Consider the following 24,959-nt stretch of genomic DNA (forward strand, 5'->3'; position numbering starts at 1 on the left):
GGTAATGAATGAGGAGGCAAGTCCAAAGTCCAAGAATTATTATAGAAAGTGGTCCCCAGATGTTCCACAGGTGGTCATTCATAACTGGCCAGTAAAAAACCCCAGCACAATAATGAAAACAAAATTTGAACTACAAGCAGGAATTCAAGTCATTGTAAAAGCTTCCATGGATTTAGGAAACTCTAATTGGGATCAGAGAGGTAGCATCGAACTAGCCTTTCTGGATCCTGGTGTATGGGATAAATTTTGGTCTCTAATGTTTGCTGAATTTATTCAAATTAAAAGGTTGTCTCAATATCCACACCAACCTTTCTCTATACTTAATTCAGAAAGGAAATTGCAATTTGTAAAAGGCAACTTGAGCAGAAGGGGCAGGAAGTTGTAGAGCCATAAGACTCCTGCCTTTTGTCACCTATCCTAATAATATACAGATAGGTTCCAAGACAAAAGAAGAAGGGAAGATTCATTATATTGGCCAAATTGCAGGTACAGTACTGGAAGAAATATGCCCAGGTTAGAGGCCCCAAACTCCTACCCTGCTAGCAATATATTGTCCATAAATCAAAGGAATTATCCATTAACAAACGCTCAAGATAAGATCAGGCCTATGAGTAATTATAGAAAAGCATACCTTCAGCTCTCCTTTAAGATACCATAACTGACTAGAAAACATCCAGAAAAGTCTTAACATTCTTTCCTGGGACCTGGCAGGTTGGGATAATAGGAAGACAGATAAAGTTCTTTTTAATACAGGTATCAAGCATTTGGATTAGCAGCCAAAGTGGGTTATGCTAGGGCAACAAGAGTTGCATAGTCATTTGAAGGTCACATCCTATTGGTGCTGGTACAACCACTGTGGCTCTTGCACCAGCAAAACTGGTGGCCTTGCAATAAGTATGTATATTGCACCCACATGCAGATGTCAGGCTGGATTTAATCTGTTAGCTCAACGTGAATACCATTGAAGTAAATGGGTCAAATCAAGTCTTAACTCTCTTTGATTTCATTAGGAGTTAAGTTCAGCTAACAGACTGGCTTCACGTGCATAGGAACATAGGAAGGTACAAATATTTTCCAGTCACAAGTCCTTTTAGCTCAGTATTCTCTACACTGACAGGATTGTCTACACAATCCAGGATTAGAGGTAGGGGCTTTTCTCAGCTGTACCTCATGATGGCTGGAATTGAACCGGGAACCTTTGGCATGCAAAGCATGTATTTCACCACTGACCAACAGTTCATGCATCAAGAAAAATGTGCAAATGGCAGAGGGATAAGAAGAGCCCATTGAAAAGTTCTGCCCCAAATTCTCTAACTGCTCTGGTTGCTTAGGTAAGAACAAGAAACAAAGGGTGCTTCAGGTATAGGTTGTCATTCTTTCTTTGAAGTTGAATCTGACCTCTATAGGCGAAAACAGTAAGGGGATCACACAGAATAGTTCCTCCCTCCCCTTTATCTGATGGATGTGCTCACCTAACACACAAGCATGAGCCTACATGAAACTGAGAAGTCAGATAATTCCATTCCAACAGTAATTTATGCTTGTGCCTTTAATGAGTACACATAGTTATTTGGTTGGGCTGCTCTTTTGCACAGGTTCTCAACCTAAGTACACAGAATGTTTGATTGCACTTACACAGTCAAGTACCTATTCAAACATCACTTTAAACTAGAATCCTTTAGTGAGACTCAGGACTTTTTCTTTTTAGACAAAGCTTTAACAACAGGTTCCATTCCTGGCAATGGAGTCCTTTTACGAGCTGCAGTTTCTATTTTCCGGACAAGGTCCACATCCCACCTGTGGGTTACAAAGCTAACTGCAGTCCCAGGGAACTTACTGCCTGTGCGACCAATACGCCCAACACGATGCAGATAATCGTGCAGTGTTGCTGGGAAGTCATAGTTCACAACTAGCTCTACATGGGTGGTGTCCAGACCCCGGGAAGCAATATCAGTGCATACTAAGATGTCGAATTGGCCTTTCTGGAAGGTGTCAAAGATGCCAGCTCTCTCAAGTGCTGGCATCTGTCCTTGCAGGCGTAGGTGTTTAATTTTATGATCATCCAAAATGTAACCAAGCCAGTTGACAGTGCTGGCCTTGTTGCAGAAAATCAAAACAGCTCCAGATGAGGGCCCCCGGTCTTTCATAAGCTGCAACAGCTCCACCACCTTGTCAGCTCCTTTCAGACGCACAAACTTTTGCTCAACATGAGGTTGAAGACGATGCAGACTAAAGCTGGTTAGGACATTGAAGCTGCTCAGATCAGTGACTTTACTCAGCAGGTCACCCAACCCCTTTGGAAGGGTGGCTCCTACAGCCACTAACTGAGCTTTAGGATTCCAAACATCACCAAGTTCCTCAGGGCTAGTGGCAAAGAAGGCATGCCGAAGCACATCTTCCACAAGGTCTACAAATGTGGGATCCAGCAAGGTGTCCACTTCATCCAACACTAGGCAGCACAGCTTTTCCAGGGACAATCCCTTTCTCTGCAAAGCCTTATACAGTGCACCTGGTGTGGCCACCAAGAGATCAGCAGGACCAGCCCGGAGCTTCTGCTGGACAGAGTGTTTGCCCCGGCCACCACCTATATCTGTCACCTGCAAGTCCAGTGGAGTGCACAGGTAAGAGGCAATGCGTCGCACCTGTCCGGCAAGCTCCCGGGATGGCAACACCACCAAGGAGCGGGGGGCAGGGATAGCAGCGGCCCCATATGTGAGGGCCGGGGATTGCAAGAGCCGCTGGATAAGAGGCAGTAGGTAGGCCAGGGTTTTCCCGCTGCCAGTCTCTGCAGCACACAGCGCATTACACCCCGTCAGAAGGGGAGGGATGGCACGTATCTGCACAGCAGTGGGCTTAGAGATGCTGAGAACATCCTCTAAGATGGAGGCCAGCTGTGGCTGCACTCCCAGAGCTTGGAAAGAGGAGGGAGCAGCATCAGGGTTTCGCTCCTGAGGCGCCTCCTGTCGCATTCGCTGCAGCTGGAAATAGTCCCCCCGAGACAAGCGATGCTTCCAGCCAGCCGAGACCAAGGGCGGCTGTTCCCAGCGCCCCACCGTGTGGCGAGCGGCTTGACTGAGTTCCGGCCGCCGGCTCCGCAGCAAAAGCTTCCCGGTCCGAGGAATGTCAGCTGCGGGGGCGCCTCTTCCTCTGCGCCTGAAGGAGCCCCGCTCCAGCCGCAGTTGCCAAGCGCGCGGGATCCGCACCACCTTCTCCTTCTCCGACTCCGGTGCGAGCGGCGGCCCGCCGGAGCTCGGGCGGAGGGCCCATCGGTGGAGAGCCAGCCGCAGCCACGGGGAAAAGCGGGTCGGGGCGCCCCGAGAGGCCCCGCACGCGGCGAGAGCCATGAGACTGAGCCTCCGCAAAGCAGAATAGGAAAGTTTCGGTAAGAGTCGCGTTCTAATGACGTCTCAAACCCGCTCTTGTTTCTATTCGACGATCGGCCTTACCGCATGCGGTCGTCGACTGATGGCGTAAACCGCGTGCGCTGTGCCGCGTTCAGAGAATGGTACGCCATAGAGAAACAATTAGAGTGATACTTCCGGCATGAAGTTTCCAGCCGGGATGGTCTCACAGAAATATAACAAGATATTGCAGTCACACAAAAAAAGTTCTGTTTATGGACTATTTATGCACGTAGAGTGGTGTCGCTGTATTGCTGTGGTATCTCCATAGATATTATACCGTATCTAGCACTTCATCATACCGTACCTAAATATTTCAGGGCTGATGCCCAAAATTGTAACGGTCCAGTCTCTGTTGTTTTCTATGGACATTTCTCAATTTCCGAGGGAAGAACAAAAATGTTTCTTTTCCTTTTTTCATTTTGTTTTCCAAAGTAGAACTCGGAAATCGAAGTTGCATTTTTCTCCATTTCTATATCTATGGGAAAGGGGAGACTTGTGCGGATGACGTACTGCGAGGGGGTGGAGAAGGAATGGGCGCGCGTGCGTGGTAGCTGACTCCTCGAGGAAGGAGGTGGGGCTGAGTCCGGCGCGTGGTGAGTTCGTTGGGAATGGCATTTGCCTCCTCTAGGCCGCCCCTCTGCCCCTCTCCTTCTGAAGCTCCTTAAAGGGATAGAGGAGGCCCCCATCCCCTCCCCTAAAACCCCCTTCCCTAACTTTGGGCTGGGCTCTCATTTAGCCGTGCTTGGAGAAGAAAGCAGCAGAACATTAAAGGCGATAAAAATAAGTCCATAATAAGTCGGCCTTCCTAAACCTGATGTTTTCCAGATGTTGAACCGCCGGCTGTGCTGGCAGGGGCTGATGGGAACTGGAGTCCCACAACTTTTCAAGGGTCCCCCCCCCATTACTGTCTTGGTCTTTTCCTCTCCTTGGTTCATCAAATGACCCTATTATTGGAGACCACCAACATCTGGAGGTTGCTTAGGCTGCTTAATATGCCATAATTAATTTGTTTAATCATTAAGGTGCTGCAAATCTGGGTTGTATCTAACAAATCAGGGTTGATAATTTTTCATAATGTGGCGCCCTCAAATCCTCTCATTTATGGATCTTCTCCATTTTGTGCTCCCTTGGCTCAATGCCCTGTGTGGGGAAACTGCCCGCACCGCCCTACATCTGGCACTGAACTCATGGTCAGAGCAGACCCATTGAAATCAGTGCTGTTCAGTTAGTCAAGACTTATTTAACTCAATTGGTTTCAGTGGGTCTGCTTTTGAGTATGACCTAGTCAGATACAAGCCTTTTCTCTCTTTGCTTCAGCAGACTAACACAGGAGCTCCCAAATTGTTATCTAGGAACTGTTTGTGAAGAACAGCAGAAGCAACAGTATGTTTTATTATTTACTAAAAAACATGTAGCACCTACTACAGCATATTGCAATTGCTACAACAGACAGAAAAATCATTAAGTGGTTTGCCAAGACACTCTGCAGTTTCAAGTGGCCTGTGGGGAAAGAAGCTTGGGAACCACTCAACCAACACACTTAGTTAAAAGATGCAGCAGGAGTTTCATTGATTCTTAAAGTTTGGAGAGGGCCTTGTAATCAATACAGTCAAACAAGAGATCTTCAGTATCCCCAACAGATTGCTTTCTACCCTCTACTTGAAGGCCTGCAGCAAGGTTGAAAAGCTATCCCAAATTGATTAGTTCCATTGTTGGACTGCACTTACTTTTTAGTTCCTTCTTATTTTTCTTGCCTCTGATCATCCTTTACCAATTTGTCTGTTTCCTTAAATAACATTGTATTCTAGATGTGCTTGACTAGTGCAGAATGAAGAGAAATAATTCGGAAGGGTTTTTGTCCCACTCTTTGGCCCTCAGAGTGGCTTACAAATAAATCTAAATCAGTGAACAGCCCTTGTCTGCAGGTTCCCCAAGAGACATGACAAAAAAGGAGAAAGGATTAGGGAGTACAACAAGCTCAGGTGCTATGTCTTACAGAGTGACCAAGTGAAAGGGAAAAAATTATCACACATCCCAGTCTCCCACAGGGGCAGTAATTTCAAAGTGCTTGCCTAGCTGCCCATGAGGCTACTTGCAAGAAGGGGGAAGTGCTTTGGAAATACTTGCTTGGGTTGGGGCCTGACTGAGAACTAGGAAGAAAATGAAGCTTCCAGCTCATAAGTTCCCACTGTGAACTGCTTCATGACTGAAGTAAGATATACATACTATTGTAGTTTGTCTTTGTCATTGTTTAACAATAATGCAATTTCCCCCCAAAATGTTTTCATTTCAGACAATCCAAGAAACATGACGGTGTACACAACATCGCTCTCTTTCAGAAATAAGGCCATATTGGCACCTATGGTCAGGGTTGGGACCCTACCAACACGACTTCTAGCTTTGGATTATGGTGCTGATATTGTATACTGTGAGGTAGGGTGGCTGAGTCAGTGAGGCAAGAGAATATTTCTATTTTGCTCACGTTCCCAGTGGCTTGGCTTGCATCTTGTGTTAATTTTGTTTCGTTATGGTTAACTGCAAACAAGCGGTGTGTTGGTGGATGTTGCTCAAAACTTGGAGTTTTGCTCTTTCTTTTGTCTGGCTGTGTCACACCAGGGGCCGCAAGACTTTCCTCAAAGCTACAGTGTTTTGTGGAAAATGATGTGAAACTCTGCCAAACTCCTCTCCGCAATGCAGGAAAGTAGGAAGAATGCATGAGCCCAAGGCTTGCAGTGGCTCCTTCCTTCTCATGCATGTAGCATTAAACCATGGTTTAGCATGGTGCATAAATGTAGCCTCTGGAGCAAATGCCCTACTCCTGGCTTAAGCAGCAAAAGGAAACTTCAACTCAGAACTTAACAGTGTTAAATGGTAACCAGGGTTTACATGTCTTTTAAAAATCTAAGGCACTTATACTTTGCCTTTTAGCCAAAAAGGCCCTCTTACAAAAATGAGTACTAAGATAGATTCTTCCCTCAGACCTGCAATCTAAACCCCATGACACACGAGGAAAAAGGAATGGGCAGGAAGAGGGAGAAGCAAAGTCAAGCAGAACTTCTTAAATGTGTTACAATTCTTATAACACAGTTATATAGTTCTGCTATGCCGATTTTAGCAGTCTAGAAAACTCTTGCTGATTTCAGTGGCAGTTCTGGCTGACTTGCTCTTTAAAAACAGCAGTCCTTCCCTAGAAGCAGTCCCCACCCCCAATCACTTCTAGGAGCAGAGTTGGTGACCATGTCCAGGCAGGAGGATGGGGCAGCTCCTGTGACATAGTTCTCCCTTCAGGCTGCTGACTTGATGGGAAACTCCTCATGGAGGGACTCGGTGTATCAGTGGTGGTTCTGGCTGTATAGCCCTCCTCAGAAGCATTCTTCTTCCAAGGTCACAGTGTCCAAGCCAGGAGAAGTGAGCAAATACACAGATTTTCCTTAACATAAATGTCTTGAAGCTGCTTAGTCCAGCTAAAGTCCACTGCTGAAAGTTATTTTTGGATTCTGGTAATAGGAACCTGAGTCGGTTTAAATCATGATTAAGTTGGGGTGCCTTCGTGTATATGAATCCACTTTTCCCTTTGTTTGATGCATTTTTATAACTTTTGCCTTTTTTCTTGAAGGAGCTGATTGACATAAAGATGCTGCAGTGTAAGAGAGTTGTAAATGGTAAGTATCTGCTTATATATTCAGTCACTTGAGGGACAAATAAGGTGAGGTTATAGGTGGGGTTTTCCAGTTTTCTTCTCTTGGGCTCTCCATCATCCCACGCCATTATATATACTTCCTGAGGCTGATGGGAATTATAGTTCAACAACATCTGGAGGGTCAGTGGTTCCCTGTACCTAGTTTAACTGAAGCATCCCATAAATCAGTGTTTCTCAGAGCACTGGTAGAATAGTTTGTTGTCTACTGCTTGTATTTAATTTAGTAGAAAATCTTCACAGACTGCTAAATATTCCCCGTAATATTGGCTAATGGAATGCATTCTAGCACAGCCCCAGAATGAAGTCCTTCTGACCAAATGGTTGTGTAGATAATTGCGAACTTCTTCAACTATGAACTAAATAAATCTTGAAATAAAATAAATATAAGTATGCTATGTCTCTTCCAATTGCTGAAGATTCAGTTATAAGTTGCTGGGACTTCAACCTGTTCAGGATTGTTATTAGAGATAGGGGCACTCTGCACCGAAAAGCAGCATATAAATATTTGATATTTTGAGTTTGAAGTGTATTGTAATGGACCTGCTTCCTTTGGAAGAGTTTAACACTAATCCAACAATGATACACCCAATAAATTTAATTGGGAAAATGGAAAGCCTGCTAATCATCTTTATAATGCATGCTTTTTTACAAAAAAATCTGGCAGCAATTTTGTTTTACTTTCTCTTTTAAGAGCTTAGAACTGAAACACTTTGAGTGAAAAGATGGGTGCATTCTATTTATCTTTATGCTGTTCTGTTTCCCTTTTCTGTCCTGCAGAGGTGCTTGGAACAGTGGACTTCATTGCTCCCAATGAAAGAGTTGTGTTCAGGACCTGTGAAAGGGAAAAGGACCATGTTGTCTTTCAAATGGTAGGAAGTAACTAGCCCTCAACATCCTGCTAACCAAATATGATCTGTGGTATTTACATTTTTTAATGTACTGCTAAGGACAGTTCCAATGAGATCTCCTGTGATTTCATGGGTGTAGGAGAGTACATCGTTTTGTAAGGTTTGGATGAAATCATGGGTAATTCTTGTCTGCCATGTATTAATTATTTTATTCATTTATTTCATAAAATGGCAACACTGCTTGATTGTAAAAAACCCTCAAAGTGGTTCACAAAAAGGTAAAACCATTTTTGTCTATGTCTTTTTGTCTTTGCTGCTGTACTGTTCAGGGGACAGCAGATGCTGAGAGAGCCTTGGCTGTAGCCAAACTTGTGTAAGTATCTGTCAAATTGTACCTTTTTATAAAAACCTTTTTCATCCTTTGAGGGCCTGCTGAAAAATGGCTTGGCATGATCTGTACCAATTCACCCAGCCTTGCAAATAAATTGACAAAAATTACTACAGTGGTACCTCAGATTACATACGCTTCAGGTTACAGACTCCGCTAACCCAGAAATAGTGCTTCAGGTTAAGAACTTTGCTTCAGGATGAGAACAGAAATCGGGCTCTGGCAGTGCGGCGGCAGCAGGAGGCCCCATTAGCTAAAGTGGTGCTTCAGGTTAAGAACAGTTTCAGGTTAAAAACGGACCTCCGGAACGAATTAAGTACTTAACCCGAGGTACCACTGTATCTTGCTTGTTACTCTCTCACTTCATCCATTTTTGTGCATCAGGAGTAAAGATAATACTCTGCATGCCAGCATTTACACCTATACCAGGCAAAACAGTAGCTAATAAGAGCCTGCTTGTTTGTAACAGCCTAATGGTGTGTTTAGGTTATTGTGCAAAGTGTTGCTTCCTTATATTAAAAGTTTTATTTTAATACCCCCAAATGGGACCTTGTGACAAGGGTGAGGACCCATTTTCAGCCTGTGGGCTGTATTCCCTTCTGGACAGCCTCCCAGGGGCAAAAGTAGATGGGCCAGAAGCACAAGTGGCCAAAGCAATGGATGGGAACCTTACCTGTGTATAGTAAAGGTAAAAAGGTAAAGGACCCCTGGACGGTTAAGCCCAGTCAAAGGCGACTATGGGATGTGGTGCTCATCTCGCTTCAGGCCGAGGGAACCGGCGTTTGTCTACAGGCAGCTTTCCATGTCATGTGGTCAGCATGACTAAACCGCTACTGGTGCACAGAGGACCGTGACAAGTGCCAGGGAGCACGGAAAACCATTTACCTTCCCGCCACAGCAGTACCTATTTATCTACTTGCACTGGTGCTTTTGAACTGCTGGGTTGGCAGAAGCTGGGACAGAGCAACAGGAGCTCACCCCATCGTGCGAATTTGAACTGCAAAAGTTGAGAATTTCTTCACCCACCCATGCGCTCCCCATCCAGGCAACCAAAATGCATGATCACTGTTCAAGGACACCTCCCAGCAAGGCAAAAGCATGTTTAGCAGGCTTGGAGGGGATTGGCTTTATCACATAATGCCCCTTAAGCATCTCTCTTGAGTTCTCCAGCCCAGCTGAAAGCAATGTTCCACCTGGTCTGGAAGAAGAGAAGCACTGCCACCTAGTGACCGCCCAGTACTTCTCGGCAGTGTAAGAATGGCATCAACAGAAACGCCAGTTCTTAACATTGTGTTCCCACCAGCTGCCAGTGCCTTGGTTAGCCACCCCACAGTTGAGAGATGAGCAATTGTTTGTACCTTACTGTTTTAATCTGTAGAAAGCCACCTTGGAGATCCATTGTTCAAAGGCAGTGTATAAATGTTTGGGGGTCCTTTGGTTTTAACATACACAATTTCTTTTTCTCTCTGGCATTTCAGAGAGAATGATGTTGCTGGCATTGATGTCAATATGGGATGCCCCAAAGAATATTCCACTAAGGTAGGTTGACTCTTGTCCAGCTGTATTTTTTTTCTTCCTTTAAAAAGAATGCATCTTGTGTTTATGCATGCAGTTCGACTTAATATCCATTTGAAGAAATAGGTTGTTGTAGTTGCAGGACATAGGGAAGCCTCTTCTAGCCCAGGGGTACAGGCATAGCTGAGAACAGTCCCAGCCTATCTGAGATGCTTTGAACTAAAGGAAAATTTGTGGTCCTCCATATATTGTTGGACTACAACTCCCATCATCCATGTTGGCTAGTGCTAATGGGAGTTGGAGTCCATCAGGTCCCTCATTCCTGAATTGAAGATTTCAGGGGTTGAGAAACATGTACATTGCTTTGTATCAGACTACTTGTCAATAGTTAGCATTGCAGAAAGTGTAATAATGATCCATGGGAGCAAACATGATTTTTCTGCGTAATATGTGGCGATTTGAAATTTTCATGTGTGGGTGTGACTGTACTGCTTTATATTCTCTTGGATAAATGCCTTGTTGGTTCTGTGGTACTGAGATAATGAATGCCTTTGTGTACGCCTTTTCCCAGGGAGGAATGGGAGCAGCACTCCTGTCTGATCCCAACAAGATAGAATCTGTAAGTAATTTCTGTATTCATTTTTACTTTGTCTTGCTTTTGGTTTTATGCTGTAACTCAACAAAGAATAAACTGCAAAATGTCCTGGGAATTGGACAGGTTGGCAAGGCATTAAAATGTCTGCTGTTGTATCACGAATGTTTTAAGACAAAGGGTGGTTTGTAGTGCTATTTTGCTATCTCAACAGCTATAGTTTTTGGATTTGGGGGCGTTGTTCAGTGCAGGACCAAAGAACCAGCTTGTGCTTAAAATCCTTGATTTCTAAAGACTTCCAGAGCATATGGAATGTTACTGATTTTTTTTAAAGCTATTAAAATATGTCAAGAATTAGAAGTCCTTGAAAGGAGGAAGTACAAAAACAAGGTACTTGAACATTTCCAACCACCTGTGCATAGGACAAATGAGATTCAGAGAATGAACAAATAACAATGGGGTGCCGGAGTAACTGGTGTGCGCTGTTCAAAAGCTGATGAAAATGCAAGCATACCACAACTTTTTTTTAAAAGAAATCTGCTCGGAAGGAACAGTTGGGAGTAGCATGAAGCAATTGTTCTAGGCATTAGTTAAGTCAAACTTCCCAGCATGGTGCTCTCCAGTTGTTATGGACTTCAAGTCTCTTGCAAGCATGGCAAATGGTTATGAATGATGGGAGCTGTATTTCATAACATCTGAATGACACAAGACTGGGGAAGGCAGCTTTTGACCTCAAGCTGCAGATATGTTGTTTATTATGTTGTGTATTTTTGTGCTTTTATACTGTGTGATCCTCGGGTGAAGTCTGGTTCATAAGTAAAACGAAACAAACAAACAAACAAAACAAACGGTCTGAGCAGATAGTGAATTAGATTTAAGATGTTGTTCACTTTTTAAGGTGCTTTTGCTCCTCCATGCTTCTTACTGAGAAAGGAAGTGAAGTGGGGAGGGATGGGAGCAGAGCAAGTGAGGAAATCTTAGCAGTACTAGCTAGGCATGTCAAGACTGAAGTCCTGCTTTCCTTTTTCTGAAACAGTCCTTTTTGTCTCTTTAGATTCTGACTACTCTTGTCAAAGGCATTTCTAAGCCAGTGACCTGCAAAATCAGAATCCTGCCGTCAGTAAGAACATCTTGTGGTTTTTGAAACATTGGATCTTGGGCAAATGCACAGTGCTTTGACCAGAAAGCACAGTAAATTATGATAATACAGTAATAGTTGTGTTTTATCAGAAATGAATAAAATAGCACTCCTGTCTAGGCAGCCTATGACAAACCAGTGAAGCTTAAAAAGATGGAAATCTTTAGCTTTTAAATTTAAGATGGCAGGCAATATATCTGTTGCAAAAGCCAGCTGAAAATAATTGCTCAAGCAAATGGTTTTATCATGCAGAATAGTGCCAAGTTGGAAGAAGCAACTCTTATGAAATTTCCCCTTCTGTGAATAGGAAAATCAAATATTGCATCCATGCACAATCTGTCTAGACCAGAAATAGAGACCCTATGGCCCTAAGCATTGTCCCTAGCCCTTTCTCATGCTGACAGGGGCTGATGGGAGTTGAAGTCCAGCAACATCCGGGGTGGGGGTGGGTGGGCAGTGCTGTCGCTAGTTGAATTTGGTCTCAGCAATAAGACACGAACATTCATTTTGTGGGGTTCAGGCTGCTATTCTGCACACATTTACCGTATTTTTCGCTCTATTGGACGCACTGGACCACAGGACACACCTAGTTTTTAGAGGGGGAAATCAAGGGAAAAACTATTATTCCCCCCCCCAGCCCCAAAGAGCAAGGGACAGGCTGCGTGCAGCCTGTCCGCTTCTCCCAGAGCTTCTCGGGGCTGCAGGGGAAGCCTGGGTCCCCCCCCCCCCAGCCCCAAAGAGCAAAGAAGCCAAGACAACGAGCGGGATCCATAGCTGCTCAACCTCTCCAGCCAGGAGCTAAACCTCTCCAGCACAGCTAAAGAAGAAGACAAGGCAGCGAGCGCGATCCATCCCGCTCACTGCCTTGGCTTCCTCTTTAGCCTTAAGCAGCATCTTTAGCCTTGCGCAATGGGATGGATCGTGCCCGTTGTCCACCGGGGCTGGACTAGATGACTCCTGGGGTTCCCTTCCAACCCTGTAATTCTATGACCTTGGAAGGTGTTGGGGGTCTCCACCACTGGAGGCTTTTAAGCAGCAGTTGGGGGACCATCTGCCTGGCGTTCTTTAGCTCTAATTCCTACACTGTGAGGGGGCTGGGCTAGATGACCCTCGGGTGGCCCTCCCAACTCTATACAGTCCTACACGTCTGCGGCAGGAGATCCACAGCCACTTCACACAATGCCCACTCCCAATTTACATTGGAGAGACATGTGGCTTCAGTGTCTAGGTAGGTACACCCCTACCTGCCACTCTCCCCCCACCCCACTTAAGCCGAGGGAATTCCTGCCCAGAGAAGCTCCCAGGTGAGGCAAGGGTTAAGATCTGCCTCTGGTAAATGGCTTTCCCTTTTCTCCTCTTCTATGCTATTTCCTTCTTTTGTGTTTTCTTTAATCTGTTTTTATTGTATACTAAAATAAAAGCTGCAAAGTTTCCTTTTTTATAATATCCCCCCCCCAAACTAAAATGTTAATCTAGATAAAAACACTGATCCAGAGGAAAAGAAGGGAGTGGAGAAAGGATGAAAAAAGAAAAAGAGGTAGAGATAGAGAGATTTTTTAAAAGTTGGCTTCTTTAGCCTTGCGTAGCCTCCTGCGGCTGGAGAGGCGCGCACGGCTAAGGAGGAAGCCCGGGCAGTGAGGGGATGGGTCGCGCTCGCTGCCCGAGCTTCCTCTTTAGCCTTGCGCAGCCTCCCCGCGGCTGGAGAGATTGCGCACGGCTTTTCTAGAGGAGGGAGAAGGGACTGACTGACCACGTCAGTCCCTTCTCCCTCCTGGGGAAAAGCCCGCAAGAGCCGCGCAAAGCTTGTGTGTGGCTCTTGGGGGCTTTTCCTGCCTGCCTCCCCCCCTGCATTCACTCCATAGGATGCACAGACTTTTCCCCTTAGTTTTTAAGACGGAAAAACTGTGTCCTATGGTGCGAAAAATACGGTACCTGGGAGTCAGACCTCCTAAACATAGGGAGATTTATTTCTGAGTAAATATGTATGGGATCGCTCTGTTAACGTTGCTTGGTAATGAGCCAGAGATAGACATAGCTCCTGCTGGCATAGAACGTACATGGAGAGGGGAAGCAGAACTGGGATGGACTGGCCTAGCCTCTCTGACATTAGGAATGTACAGCTCACTGCATGTAGACCCTGTCTTCACCCCTCAAAGTTGGGGTGTAATGTTTTGTTCACTGAGCCTGTGTGTGTAGGCTCTTCGCCAAACATGACATAAGGGTACAGACGTCAGGCAAGGCCTGCTCATTTCCCATCACTCATTGGGCATATACCCAGATCATCATATAGTTATGTACTGCCTGCATTGAAGGGAACTTGCAAAACGGGTGGCGGTTTGTGACTTTTTCTCCATTTCCAGAAAGAAGAAACAATAAGTTTAGTGAAGAAGATAGAGCGGACTGGTGTTGCTGCTGTTGCAGTTCATGGAAGGTGAGTTAATTTTCCGTCTCTCTGGAGCAAAATAATTTCTGGTTAGCCCTTCTTGAATGTATTTCTGCGCCGCAAGGGCCTGGCTGGCTGGAATTACATCTGTGAAGAAGAATGCTCTGCGCCAGTAATCTTTGATCTGCTTGTTTCCTTTCATTCTCTTCCTTGCAAAGGAAGAAAGAAGAGAGGCCTCAGCATCCTGTCCACTGTGATGTGATCAAAGCCATTTCTGAAGCAGTCTCTATACCAGTAATAGCCAAGTAAGTGGGACTAGATCGCTACTTTTTGTTGTGAGATATCCCTATCTAGCAATGGGCAGTATGTTGAGAAAAAATAGAGATAGGAACTGAAAGATTCATTCATGATAAATGACATCACACTAGCACTCAGAGCAACGTGTACTTAGTCCTAAAATCATTTTTTTTAAAAAAAATGGTTCACTATATTGCTTTAGTGTGCACTCAAACTCCAAAATGCCCAGAAATTACAAATGTTAAGGACTTTGCATCATTTAGGTGAGCTTGACAAAGGATGTTATCCTATCCTGTGGTTACTTGCAGCTTCAGCAGTACCTTGGAGCTGGGTGCCTGTCAGGGGCAGAGTGGTGGACCCAAGTCCCAGATTTGTCTGTTGGCTTAAAAGTCAAAATTCTCAGGATTCCCCAAACCACATTCTGTGCTGGTGCATATCCACAATTGTGCAGGTTCCTGATGTCAGTCCTTTTATTTTGGCTGAAGTGTTTATGCTTGCTTTAAAGTGTTCCTGAGCTGCTTATTATTCTTATTCTTATTCTTATTCTTATTTCGACCCTCGCTATGAATAAGAAGCTTTGCACAATTGTTTTGACTGCTTTGATGATAAACTTCCTTTAATCCTTCTGGCTGCAACAATAGCACCAGGTTTGAGTACCTTCCAGGCCTTTGCTGGATAAGCATGATCTCATAAAATAGTGGGGCGCATTGTTAACCAAATGAGTCTAATTAGAGCAGTGCCATTCTTGGCTTGCAAGGATTGTAGCATAGGGAAATATTCATTTTAAGCTTTGTGGGGTTAATTGGAATTAAACTACATTGCTGTAACTTGTTGTTGTTTTAAATTAAATTCTAATACTGAGTTTGTTAATACTGATAGAAGTAATGCTGTTCTTATTTCAGTGGAGGCTCTCATGACTTCATAAAAGAATATTCTGACATAAAGGTCTTCCAGCAAGTAACAGCAGCATCTTCAGTCATGGTTGCTCGTGCTGCCATGTGGAACCCCTCTGTCTTCAGGAAGGAAGGTCCATGGCCCTTAAAGGATGTCATGCAGGAATATATCAAATATGTACGGTTTCTTGATTTCTGTTCTAAAAAATCTACATCCACAGTTGCTTCTGAATACCAGTTGCTGGAAACAATAAGGAGAGAGAGAGTCCTGCTTGTGGAATTCCCATGGTCACTGTGAGAACAGGAAGCACCTTAAATTCAGCCTGGAAATGAATAGGCAGCCAATGAAGATCTTTCAGGATCATTGTTACCTGAACCCTAAGGGCAGCCCCATAGAGAGTGCATTGCAATAATCCAACTTAAGGTTACCAGAGCACGAGTCACTGTAGCCACACTCTATCCAGGAATGATTGTAACTGGCAAACCAGTCAAAGCGGGGAAGATACTCCATGGCACTGAAACATATGAGCTCTAGTGCCAAACTTGAATCTGCTCTTTCAAGGGAAGTGCAGGCCCTATCCAGAACATGCTGTCTACCCAATTTCCAGATTCAAGAGCTACTCCACAACAGCACTTCCATCTTAACGAGTTTCATTAAGCCCCCTTTTTTTTTTTTAGATAAATAGGCCCTCCAGATAGTAGGATTTTAGCCAATTTTAGCCAACATAGGGATATAAAGAAACAAGATGGGATGGCCTGGACTAGAACAGGATTGGGAGGCCTCCCCCCAACCCCAAAAGCCATTGATCCACAAATAATACTAATAATATGTTAGGGGACACTTCACACAAGGGAAAATGAGGGATAGTTTTGAGAAAGGTGAAAGTGTAAATAAAGGCAAAAGCATCCCTTCTCAGTCTACTATAATAGATTTATATTTAGATACACTTACTACGAGCTGGATGAAATTCAGTAAGTGGCTGAAGGAGGCTCACAGGCTGTAGGTTCACTAGCTGATTACAACCTGCTTTTTCTTCTACCATGTTGTTTCTTGTATTGCTCTCATCAGGCAGTGAGATATGATAACCACTACACCAACACCAAGTACTGCTTGTGCCAGATGTTAAGGGAGCAATTAGAAAATGCGCAAGGGAAGAAGCTACATGCAGCACAATCCATGCAGGAAATCTGGTAGGAGTATTTCCTTTTGAACCAAAGTAAATAGCCCTTGGTAAAGCGACCACTGTACTGTGCCTGAGAAAGAGGGCCTGGAAGGGGATGAGTTTTAAAATGTAAATGAATTTGAAGTGTGTTATTAAGGTTGCTGTTTTAAAATTTCAGTTAAAGTACCATACGAGGATCTTGAATTTTAAAAAGTAGTTTAGGACTACTTCCTAGTAGTCAATGGTTTATTGCATCTAGTAGAGAGTTGCCATCACAGACAAGTCTTTGAGGTCAGAGCAGCATGTTCAGTGACAGATTGCATTCACTGCCAAGTGGCAGAGTGAGGGGGGTGAAGAGGTGGGTAGGAGAGGATGCTTAACTTGGTCTACTGCTTTCCTCCTGCAATACCTGCTTCCCAGTCACTGGGTTTCCAGGCACATAGTTGCTGCAGCAGGGTGGGGTGTGAAGATTGCAGGGCAAAATGGCAGTCAGGTTAAACATCTTCCTCTTCTTCTTGGCAGCTGTTCAGGAGGGATCTTGGCTCTGATGTAAAAAATGTAGCTTCAGCATGATCATTCAGGACAAAGGAACAAAATCTTTTTGGAAATCATCTCCCCAGAGCAGCTTTCCATGTTTCCAATGTAATCCTGCAGTTCTAAAGAAACCTATGCACACACTTTATACACTGCCGTGCAACAAATTTTGTGGCATAGACTGCCCAAGACATTTCTTAAGAAGTTATGAAATGGGAAAATAGTAATACTGTCCCTGCTAGCTTTGACACCTGATGCATTCTTTAAAACTTCTCTGCAATTAGAGGGTATATTTCTAGTATTAATTTGGATGTATTGTGGCTTTGTTTTTCATTAGTGAAGCTTTTGAGATGAGCAGTTTTTACCAAGAAACTTCCGCTCTTTTGGAAGCCAAAAAAGCATCTTTAGAAGCTAACAACCAAGATGAAGAAGACCACAGTGAAGATTCTGATGTCATAAAAATGGCTGTTAAATTTGATAAGTAAGAAAAATTTGATTTGATTGTTCTGTTTCTTTCAGTACAGGGCTATCCCAATGTCTTCTGTTCTCCATTGAAAAAACCTGCAAACACCCCACTCTTCCCCTGCCTTTAGTTGTGATGTTTTGTGGTCACTTCCAGTTTCAACACAATTGAACATATATCAGACGCACCTAAAATGGTCACTCTCTGCATTGGACACAAGGTTCAGCTTTCTGAGAGTCCCAATTTTTGTATTTAAAGAAGCCCTGATGGTGACACGGATATGCTTGGAAGTGTATGGGAAATGCTTGCTAAAATTTCAGAAGCCAGAGAGGAGCCAATTTTCATTGATTGCAGGCAAGGGGCAAGTTCCTTTGGTGCCCCCACAATACTCTTTAATTTTGATTATGACTAGGAAAAGTGAGAATTAATTATGCAGAATAAAATAAATGAGGGTATGCAACCACGGTCTACTCAGAGTAGACCCAACAAAATGATTGAAACTAAGTTAATCATTGATCATTAATTCCATTGGGTCTCCTCTGAGTAGATGTAACATTCAATACAATCCATGGAACATATACTCAGTTTCCATAATTTACTCAGGTTGTAGAATTTGGATTTTATTGGCTCGGAATTTGGATTGCCTGGATGCAGAGCTTAATTTTTATTTTTAGCACAGGCACCACACAGCCATGTCAGTTGCCCAGAAGAGTTTGTTCCTGCGGTCCCTTTTTTTGCATTGTGCCTGCTTCAGTCATCCTTTTGCCATCCAAAGACTTAACACAGTTACTCTCCTGGGATGATTAATAATTATGTTTTTGCTTTTTTCCTCAGACGAGAATATCCCCCACAGATCACACCCAAAATGTGTCTCTTGGAATGGTGTAGGAAAGAAAAGCACCCTCAGCCTGTTTATGAAACTGTGAGTCTCTGCGTTCTGCAACAAGTACTCTTTTGAAAGACACAGTGTAATCCTATACATGTCTACAGTGGTACCTCTAGTTACGAACTTAATTCGCTCCAGACATCCATTCTTAACCTGAAACTGTTCTTAACTAGAGGTGTGCTTTCGCTAATGGGGCCTCTTGCTGCCGCTGCACCAGCGGCACACGGTTTCTCTTCTCATCCTGGGGCAAAGTTCTCAACTCGAGGTAACTCTTCAACGGTTAGCGGAGTTTGTAACCTGAAGCATTTGTAACCTGAGGCGCTTGTAACTTGAGGTACTACTGAACTGAGAAAAAAGTCCAATTGAGTTTGATGGGATTTGCTACCAAGAAAATGGGCTGATTCACACACAAACATATAAATCAGCTTTCCAGGTAGTATGCAGCGTGATTGAAAGCCATGCTGCATTTGTACAAAGTGGTCTCATGTTTTATTTCTATGTGGCAGTTTTGTCTGTAAATGAATATGCCACATGTGTTTAGTTTCTGAACACTTATTGAGTCTCAGATGAATGTGTGAGCTACCTCAAAGTATAATTACAGAGATAATGTTGAGCAGGATTTAAGATTTATCTGTGGTGGCTGTTGGGCACATACAAGTTATTATCATTTGAAGTTGCAATAATTGCGTTTGAAGTTGTGACATAGAAGCTTCCCAGAATCAAAGACCTCCAGCCAGATATGATTTCAGCCATCTTTGATGCCACCCTCTGGCATTTATTGTAGGGGTATGTGAAACCTTCCACACTATTTTTTTGCAAAAAAATTGCATTGCCAGAAGTTATCTTACATGTCTGGAGCACTTTTTCTTCAAAGATGGGCAGCTTTTACAAGGGTGGTATTTTCTGATTTTTTTTGCTCATTTCTTAGTATTAGTACACATAGTTCCACATTTCAAATATAAAACTGTTCCTTCTAAGGGGAGAAGTGACTTTCTCATCTGGTTCCTCTGTGAAAACCCCAACGAACTGTTTTCTGCTTTTGTATTTACTGGATCATACATCCACCCTGCATCTTTGAAACAGGCTGTAGATCTAGTTCTGCTGGGCCTATTATCTGGGCTAAGCAACTTTACTCTTCAGGTGACAGCTAGTTCATTTTTTAAATCCCATGTTCATAGAAAACTATCGTGTCAGGGAGTAGACTGGGCTAGAACTCTTCTGCCTGACACCTAGATTTCTATGAGAACATTCAGTCGGATGAGTTCCAATCTGCAAGGGGAAGTGGTACAGGCCAAACACAGGTTTCCTTCTTGGTGGTGACATTTGCCCCAACATCAGGTTAAAATATCCTAGCTGCTTGGTGGGCAGGATCTGATGTTTTATGTTGAAGTACCACAGCAATACACCTATTAAATAAGTTACGTGTATTCAAAGAGAGCTGTGCTGTTGCTTCCATTTACAATTTCACAGTTGCAATTCCATCAACCTGCCACCTGAGGGCTGCCCGTACCACTTTCCCAAGAGGATATATGACCCTGTAGCCAGAGCCAGCTCACATCTCACAGGTGTCTTTTTCATTTTATGAAGACAACATGAAATTATCCTTTGATGTTTTGCCTTGTTTTAGGTCGAAAGACCACTAGATAGACTCTTCTGTTCTATCGTCACAGTAGCAGAACAAAAGTACAGATCAACTTTATGGTAAGTCTTTTTGGAGGGTGGGTTTTTTAACCCCAAATGAGAGCTGGAAGGTCAGAGGGAACAACATATAATTGTTCATTAGTTTGCATAACCTGTAAATGCAGAAGTGATGCTGGTGTGTAGGCATAGCGATTTCAAATGAAAAAATTCCTTCCAGTAGCACCTTAAAGACCAACTAAATTAGTTCTTGGTATGAGTTTTCGTGTGCATGCACACTTCTTCAGATACACTGAAACAGAAGTTGCCAAATCCTTCTATATAGTGAGAAGGTGGGGAGGGGTATTACTCAGAAGGGTGGTGGGAATGGGAGATTGGCAGATAGCTGAGATGAGCCTGTTGACGACTCTTAACGACTGTAATAGGTCTTACAGGAAAAGGCAAGGGGTGAGAAGGTGAGAAATGGCTTAGTCATGTATAATGGGATAAGAATCCAATTTCAAATGTTTAAAGAACTTCACATGCATTAGACTGGTTTAGATGTAGCACACTAAACTACCATTTTGCTTTGCCAGAATGAACTGCAGCAAGCCTTGGGCTTGTTCCGTCCCCTCTGTTACAGCTGTGATGATTTCAGAAGCTTTTGATTAATTACAGCTTGCTGTGTTGTCCAAACCCAGGCAGACTGTGGTTAATTGGAATGTAGGAACCTGCTGTAAATCAAGTCAGACCATCAGTTGATCTAGCTCAGTGTTGCCTACACTGACTGACAGCAACTCTCTGGGGTGTCAATCAGGAGTCTCTTCCAGCCCTACCTTGCGAATTCATAATAGGACATGCAAGTGTCACAGCTGGGGTTGGGCAGCATGTACCGGTACGTTTCTAATTTGTTCTCTTCCTACCTTACATTTTGTTCTTTCTTACAGGGAAAAGTCAAAGAAGTTAGCAGAACAAGCTGCAGCTATTGCCTGTTTACGAACCCTTGGCCTCCCAGAAGGGAAATGGAATGAAGAAGCAAACCATTTGGTTAACAAACGCAAGAGGCAAGACCAGGAACACTTGAACAATGGAGAGCACGGAAATGACCTTGTAGCCGAGGCTGCTTGCAAAAAAACTCATTTTCTTCCAGGCACTTCTAACCCCAGTGTTTCTTAAGTGTCGCGATGGCGTGAAAACAGCCATTCTACAACTATGCAGCTTGCCCCACTTGCCCTCTATTTCTTCTGGATGCAGTCCGCTGGAACAGACAATTCTGGATTTTGAATTGCAATGTGTATGATATCATTGGCTTCTTTCTGCTCTTCCTTTGATGCCTTTGTAGCTTGCAGTTTCACTGAGAAAAGAAGATTGGCTCTGCATTGAATTCTCTTTTCCAGTAAATGGGGGGAAAGTTAATGTGTGTGTTTAAATAGTCCTGCAGTTTTCCGGTTTGAAATGATCTTCCTACACAGCAGTCTTCAGTCAGTCAGCCAGCTGGTTCTCTCTTTGGGAAGAGCTCAGTGACACAAAGGAGCTCAAGGGCAGTAACCCCAGTGTCACAGATATATTGAATCTATTACCTATTTAATATCTGATGTTTGGTTGCAGGCTGGTGAGAATCTTAATACAGATTTGTAGCTGTGGAGGGAAGGTGGCTAGGGTGGAAGCGGATTTTGCTGTACATCTTTTCCATACCTTTTACAGCAGCAGAAGTCAACAAGGTGGACCTTGGATGTTGTTGAACTACAGTTCCCATCAGCCCCTTCCAACATGGACAGTGGTTGTGAATGATGGGAGTTGTGGTCATATATGTGGAGGGCAACACATTGGCAACCCTTTTTACAGAATGTATCTTTTTAAGCTATATGAAATTCTGAATTCCAGTTCAAAAAAAGTGTACATCTTGTTATTTGTCTGTCTTCTGTAAGTATCAATTAAAAAGATGATCCTCTGTCTCCTAAAAGTGGTTTTACATTAAGTGCTTTCTTATGTTTTGATTATATTCCGAGCCTAAGTGAGATGAGGGGGACAAAAGTAATTATCTGAACCCATTATATTTAGATGATCTCCTTGCCTTTTTAGAATAGTCAAGACTATTTGTATACTAGCAACATTTCCTTCATTATCAAAAAACAAAACTTAGGCTTGAGCTGATTCAGTCCCAGATTTTCCCCACAAATTTCTGTGGGGCAAAACAAATGGAATGCGGTTTTGAGACACGGTTAGGAGCTGGGAATGGGGAAACGGTATGTTGCAGAGAAATCATGAGGGCGAATGAATGTTGGGCCACCGAGTGTCTCAAGGATGGGTGGCCGATTTTGTCCCACCGAAAAGCTGTCCTCGAACGCAATTGTGATCCCCAGCAACTGGTATTCAAGTAGGGAGAGTGTTCTTGCACTCCAAGTCATGCTTGCGGGCTTGATGGCTGCTGTGAAAATAAGATGCTAGACTAGATGAGCTATTGGCTTGATCCAGCAGCCAGACTCTTGTTCTGTAATGCTTTCATTTCTGCCATACAAATGAAGGGCATCCATTCGCTTACACAGGAGAAAGTAAAGCATGGTGCTTACTGGGTCCTTACTGGTGATTCCCAAAAGAAGGTTCCTGCCCCCCAGCACTCCTGTCTCTGATGATATCTCATTTATTTGGTTGCAATAACTGTGGGAGCTACTTAGAACTGAGAGAGACTTCCTTCAATATTTTCTGTTCTGTTTTTATCTCTTCTGTACCTTGAAAAAAAAGATTTCTGTCAACCAAATGCAAGGGGGGGTTGTACTCTATGTAAACAGCAGAGGGCAGTGTGGTCCATAGCTCATGGTCCAGCTGTGTGCAACTGTAGTGCTGACCTTACCGCCTTGGTAATGCTGAACCAGGAGCAGAGGAGGCCACTTTCTGGGTGAGCCCATACTCAAAACTACTTCTGTCTCTGCTTCAACATGGCTACTGGTATTTCTGCCATACTCACCACAGCAGTCACACTTCAGCTTGCAAACAAACAGAAGTCCAGTGCAGCAAAAACGTCAATGATCTGCTTATGATTCACGCATGAAAACTAGGTCAACATCAAATATGCACCATTGATTTAATCTGAGCATTGATTTTGAGGGACTGGGATTTTCTCGGCACAGCATTTGTACTGTCGCTTGTTCCTCTAAGGACTTCCTCTTAACGACACCATCTGTTACCCAATTTAGCCAGCATAGATCCAAAGGGGGATGTCACACCACCACACAAAAAATTATGACTCTCCCACTGAAACCTTTTGAAAGCATGGTAAGATCCTACCTGTTTGGACTAGCCACTGAGAAGTGTTTTTCCTATCTGGATTGTGTCTTTGAACTCCAATAATGCTTCTTGCTTGCCTAAGTGCAGGAAAGAGGTGTGCATGAGTGTGTAGAAACTTGCCTCCTGCACAAAGGCAAAATTCACATTTTCTTTGCCTACATTTGCTTCTGACCACCAGGTGCATGTGGCTTCCAGGCAGCTGCCCTAAATAGAATGCGGCCTTCTGTCTGGAAAATGTTCTGCACCTTAGTGTTAGAGTTTTGGATTGCCCAGAAATGATTTGGATGCTGCATCTCAATTAATTCTGATTTCTTGCCCTGATTTTTTATTTGTGTGTTGTTGTTTTTAAGCATGCAAATCTAAATAAGTAAACAAACCAAAGCCAGAAATGGGTGCCCTGTCAAAGATCTCAGTGCAGGAGATGCTGCCATCTCTCCCCTTCTGCATTTGCACACACTGTCCATTTGGAATGTGACTCTGAAGAGCTCTTATAAGCCCTTTGGCCTTAGATACTCCTGCATTGGGGACTCCCTTCTCCTGAGGAAATGTCAGTGGAATGATTTTTGGAATGTCCCAGGCTTCAAGCCGAGCCCAGCCCTGGAATGTGGGGCCAAACGCTGCTTGAATAGCGAAACTCCAGCAGGGCAGTTTCAGAGCCACATGGCAGCTCAGCTGCTCTCTGGTTCAGGCTTCAAAAATGCTTGGGTGGTTTTTCTTTCTTTTTCTTTTTTTAACTTACCCACTCTGACCTGCGGGGCAGCGCAGCTTTCAGGAGGCTTTCAGCAGGGCTGCAGTGCCATGAGAAACAGGTGTGAGCTTGTTAAAGGACTTCTCATTCACAAAAGGGTTTTGTCACCAGTTGTGACAACTAAAAGTCACCGGGGGAAAGCAGGTGGCCGGGGTGGGGTGGGGGTAGGGTTAACTGGGGCAGGCGGCAAGTATCGCAGCCAAAAGGACCTTGTTCTGAGCTAGTGGCTGTTGTCTGGCTGGCACCAGCCTCTGATCTCCTGAATACACAACCTCTGTGTGAGCTTGTTATTTGTTGTCCACCAGGGAAGGCAGAATGCAAAGAATGATAGGCGGTGAGGTCTTCTGGCAAAATCCACTTGAAAGTATAGAATTACAGAATTGTAGAGTCAGAAGGGACTACGAGGGCCATCTAGTCCAACCCCTGCAATACAGATTGCTCCTAGTCCTCATGATTCCCTCCCACCCTCCAATTTGTACGTTTTCCTTTCTTAGGTTTCTTACTTTCCCTTTAACCATAAGGTCCTGGGGCAGTAAAATATGCAATTGTAAAAAGGTCGCAACAAGAAAAGCATTAAAAAAATTAAAAACAATTCCATATATAAACACAGGTAAAAAATAGTTTTAAAACCAGTTCAGTGGTTACATTGGAACCTGCTACACAAAATAGAGAAATAAAAAAATAAGCAATATTGATTATTCAACATAGCAGGCAATAATTTTTTTACTGCAGGTTTGGAGTGAGAGTGGGTGTTGATACCAACAATAATATGCATTCAACATGTAACTTTGAAATTTATAAAACAGATGCAGAAACTTCAAAACAATCAGCTTGATGCCTCAGTGGTATTTGAGCTCTCGAGTGTTGTCTTCTTGCGGTTCAGGAGTGTGGACCTGCAAAAGACTATTGTTGTTTTTATTGCTTTCTGGGTATAAGAATTGTTTTCATTTATTTATTTGCTACATTCATACTCCAGCTTCATGTGGTTTTTGTTTTGCTAGCGTTGAGTAGCTAGGATCCAGCTTGAAATGGAGGTTCTCCAAAAGGGCGGCTTAGTCAGACAGGCAGAGCGCCTGGAGTTCAAGTAAAACATGCGGCTGAGGCT

The 24,959-nt window shown here is 43.7% G+C and overlaps 2 protein-coding genes across 6 annotated transcripts; one reads left to right on the plus strand and one right to left on the minus strand.

The window, feature by feature from the left end:
* Positions 1–1,534: 1,534 nt before the first annotated feature.
* On the minus strand, positions 1,535–3,459 carry DDX28 (DEAD-box helicase 28). The gene has a single exon (XM_083515018.1). It carries the CDS (start codon positions 3,342–3,344, stop codon positions 1,689–1,691), a length of 1,656 nt encoding a protein of 551 aa, XP_083371144.1. The 5' UTR covers positions 3,345–3,459; the 3' UTR covers positions 1,535–1,688.
* A 432-nt stretch (positions 3,460–3,891) lies between these two features.
* Positions 3,892–21,784, plus strand: DUS2 (dihydrouridine synthase 2). 5 transcript variants are annotated; one of them, XM_083515052.1, is made up of 17 exons: positions 3,921–3,997; positions 4,725–4,787; positions 5,698–5,837; positions 7,021–7,066; positions 7,882–7,973; positions 8,282–8,325; positions 9,819–9,879; positions 10,427–10,474; positions 11,502–11,567; positions 13,946–14,016; positions 14,187–14,273; positions 15,168–15,336; positions 16,228–16,349; positions 17,193–17,336; positions 18,153–18,240; positions 19,832–19,905; positions 20,769–21,784. In XM_083515052.1, exons 3-17 carry the CDS (start codon positions 5,712–5,714, stop codon positions 20,995–20,997), a joined length of 1,467 nt encoding a protein of 488 aa, XP_083371178.1. In that variant the 5' UTR covers positions 3,921–3,997; positions 4,725–4,787; positions 5,698–5,711; the 3' UTR covers positions 20,998–21,784. The 5 variants fall into 5 exon arrangements, with proteins under 5 accessions (XP_083371177.1, XP_083371178.1, XP_083371179.1 ...); XM_083515053.1 differs by lacking the exon at positions 3,921–3,997 and adding an exon at positions 4,004–4,377; XM_083515051.1 differs by lacking the exon at positions 4,725–4,787 and having other exon boundaries at positions 3,892–3,997.
* Positions 21,785–24,959: the final 3,175 nt, after the last annotated feature.

Source organism: Podarcis liolepis (assembly GCF_965112155.1).
Source record: "Podarcis liolepis genome assembly, chromosome: 7".
NCBI classification, from domain to species: domain Eukaryota; kingdom Metazoa; phylum Chordata; class Lepidosauria; order Squamata; family Lacertidae; genus Podarcis; species Podarcis liolepis.

Coding starts and splice junctions, on each gene's coding strand:
- DDX28 (XM_083515018.1), bottom strand. CDS start 3,344: ATGGCTCTCGCCGCGTGCGGGGCCTCTCGGGGCGCCCCGACCCGCTTT.
- DUS2 (XM_083515051.1), top strand. CDS start 5,712: ATGACGGTGTACACAACATCGCTCTCTTTCAGAAATAAGGCCATATTG. Junction 7,974..8,281: donor ACCATGTTGTCTTTCAAATG/GTAGGAAGTAAC, acceptor TGTACTGTTCAG/GGGACAGCAGATGCTGAGAG. Junction 10,475..11,501: donor ATCCCAACAAGATAGAATCT/GTAAGTAATTTC, acceptor TTGTCTCTTTAG/ATTCTGACTACTCTTGTCAA.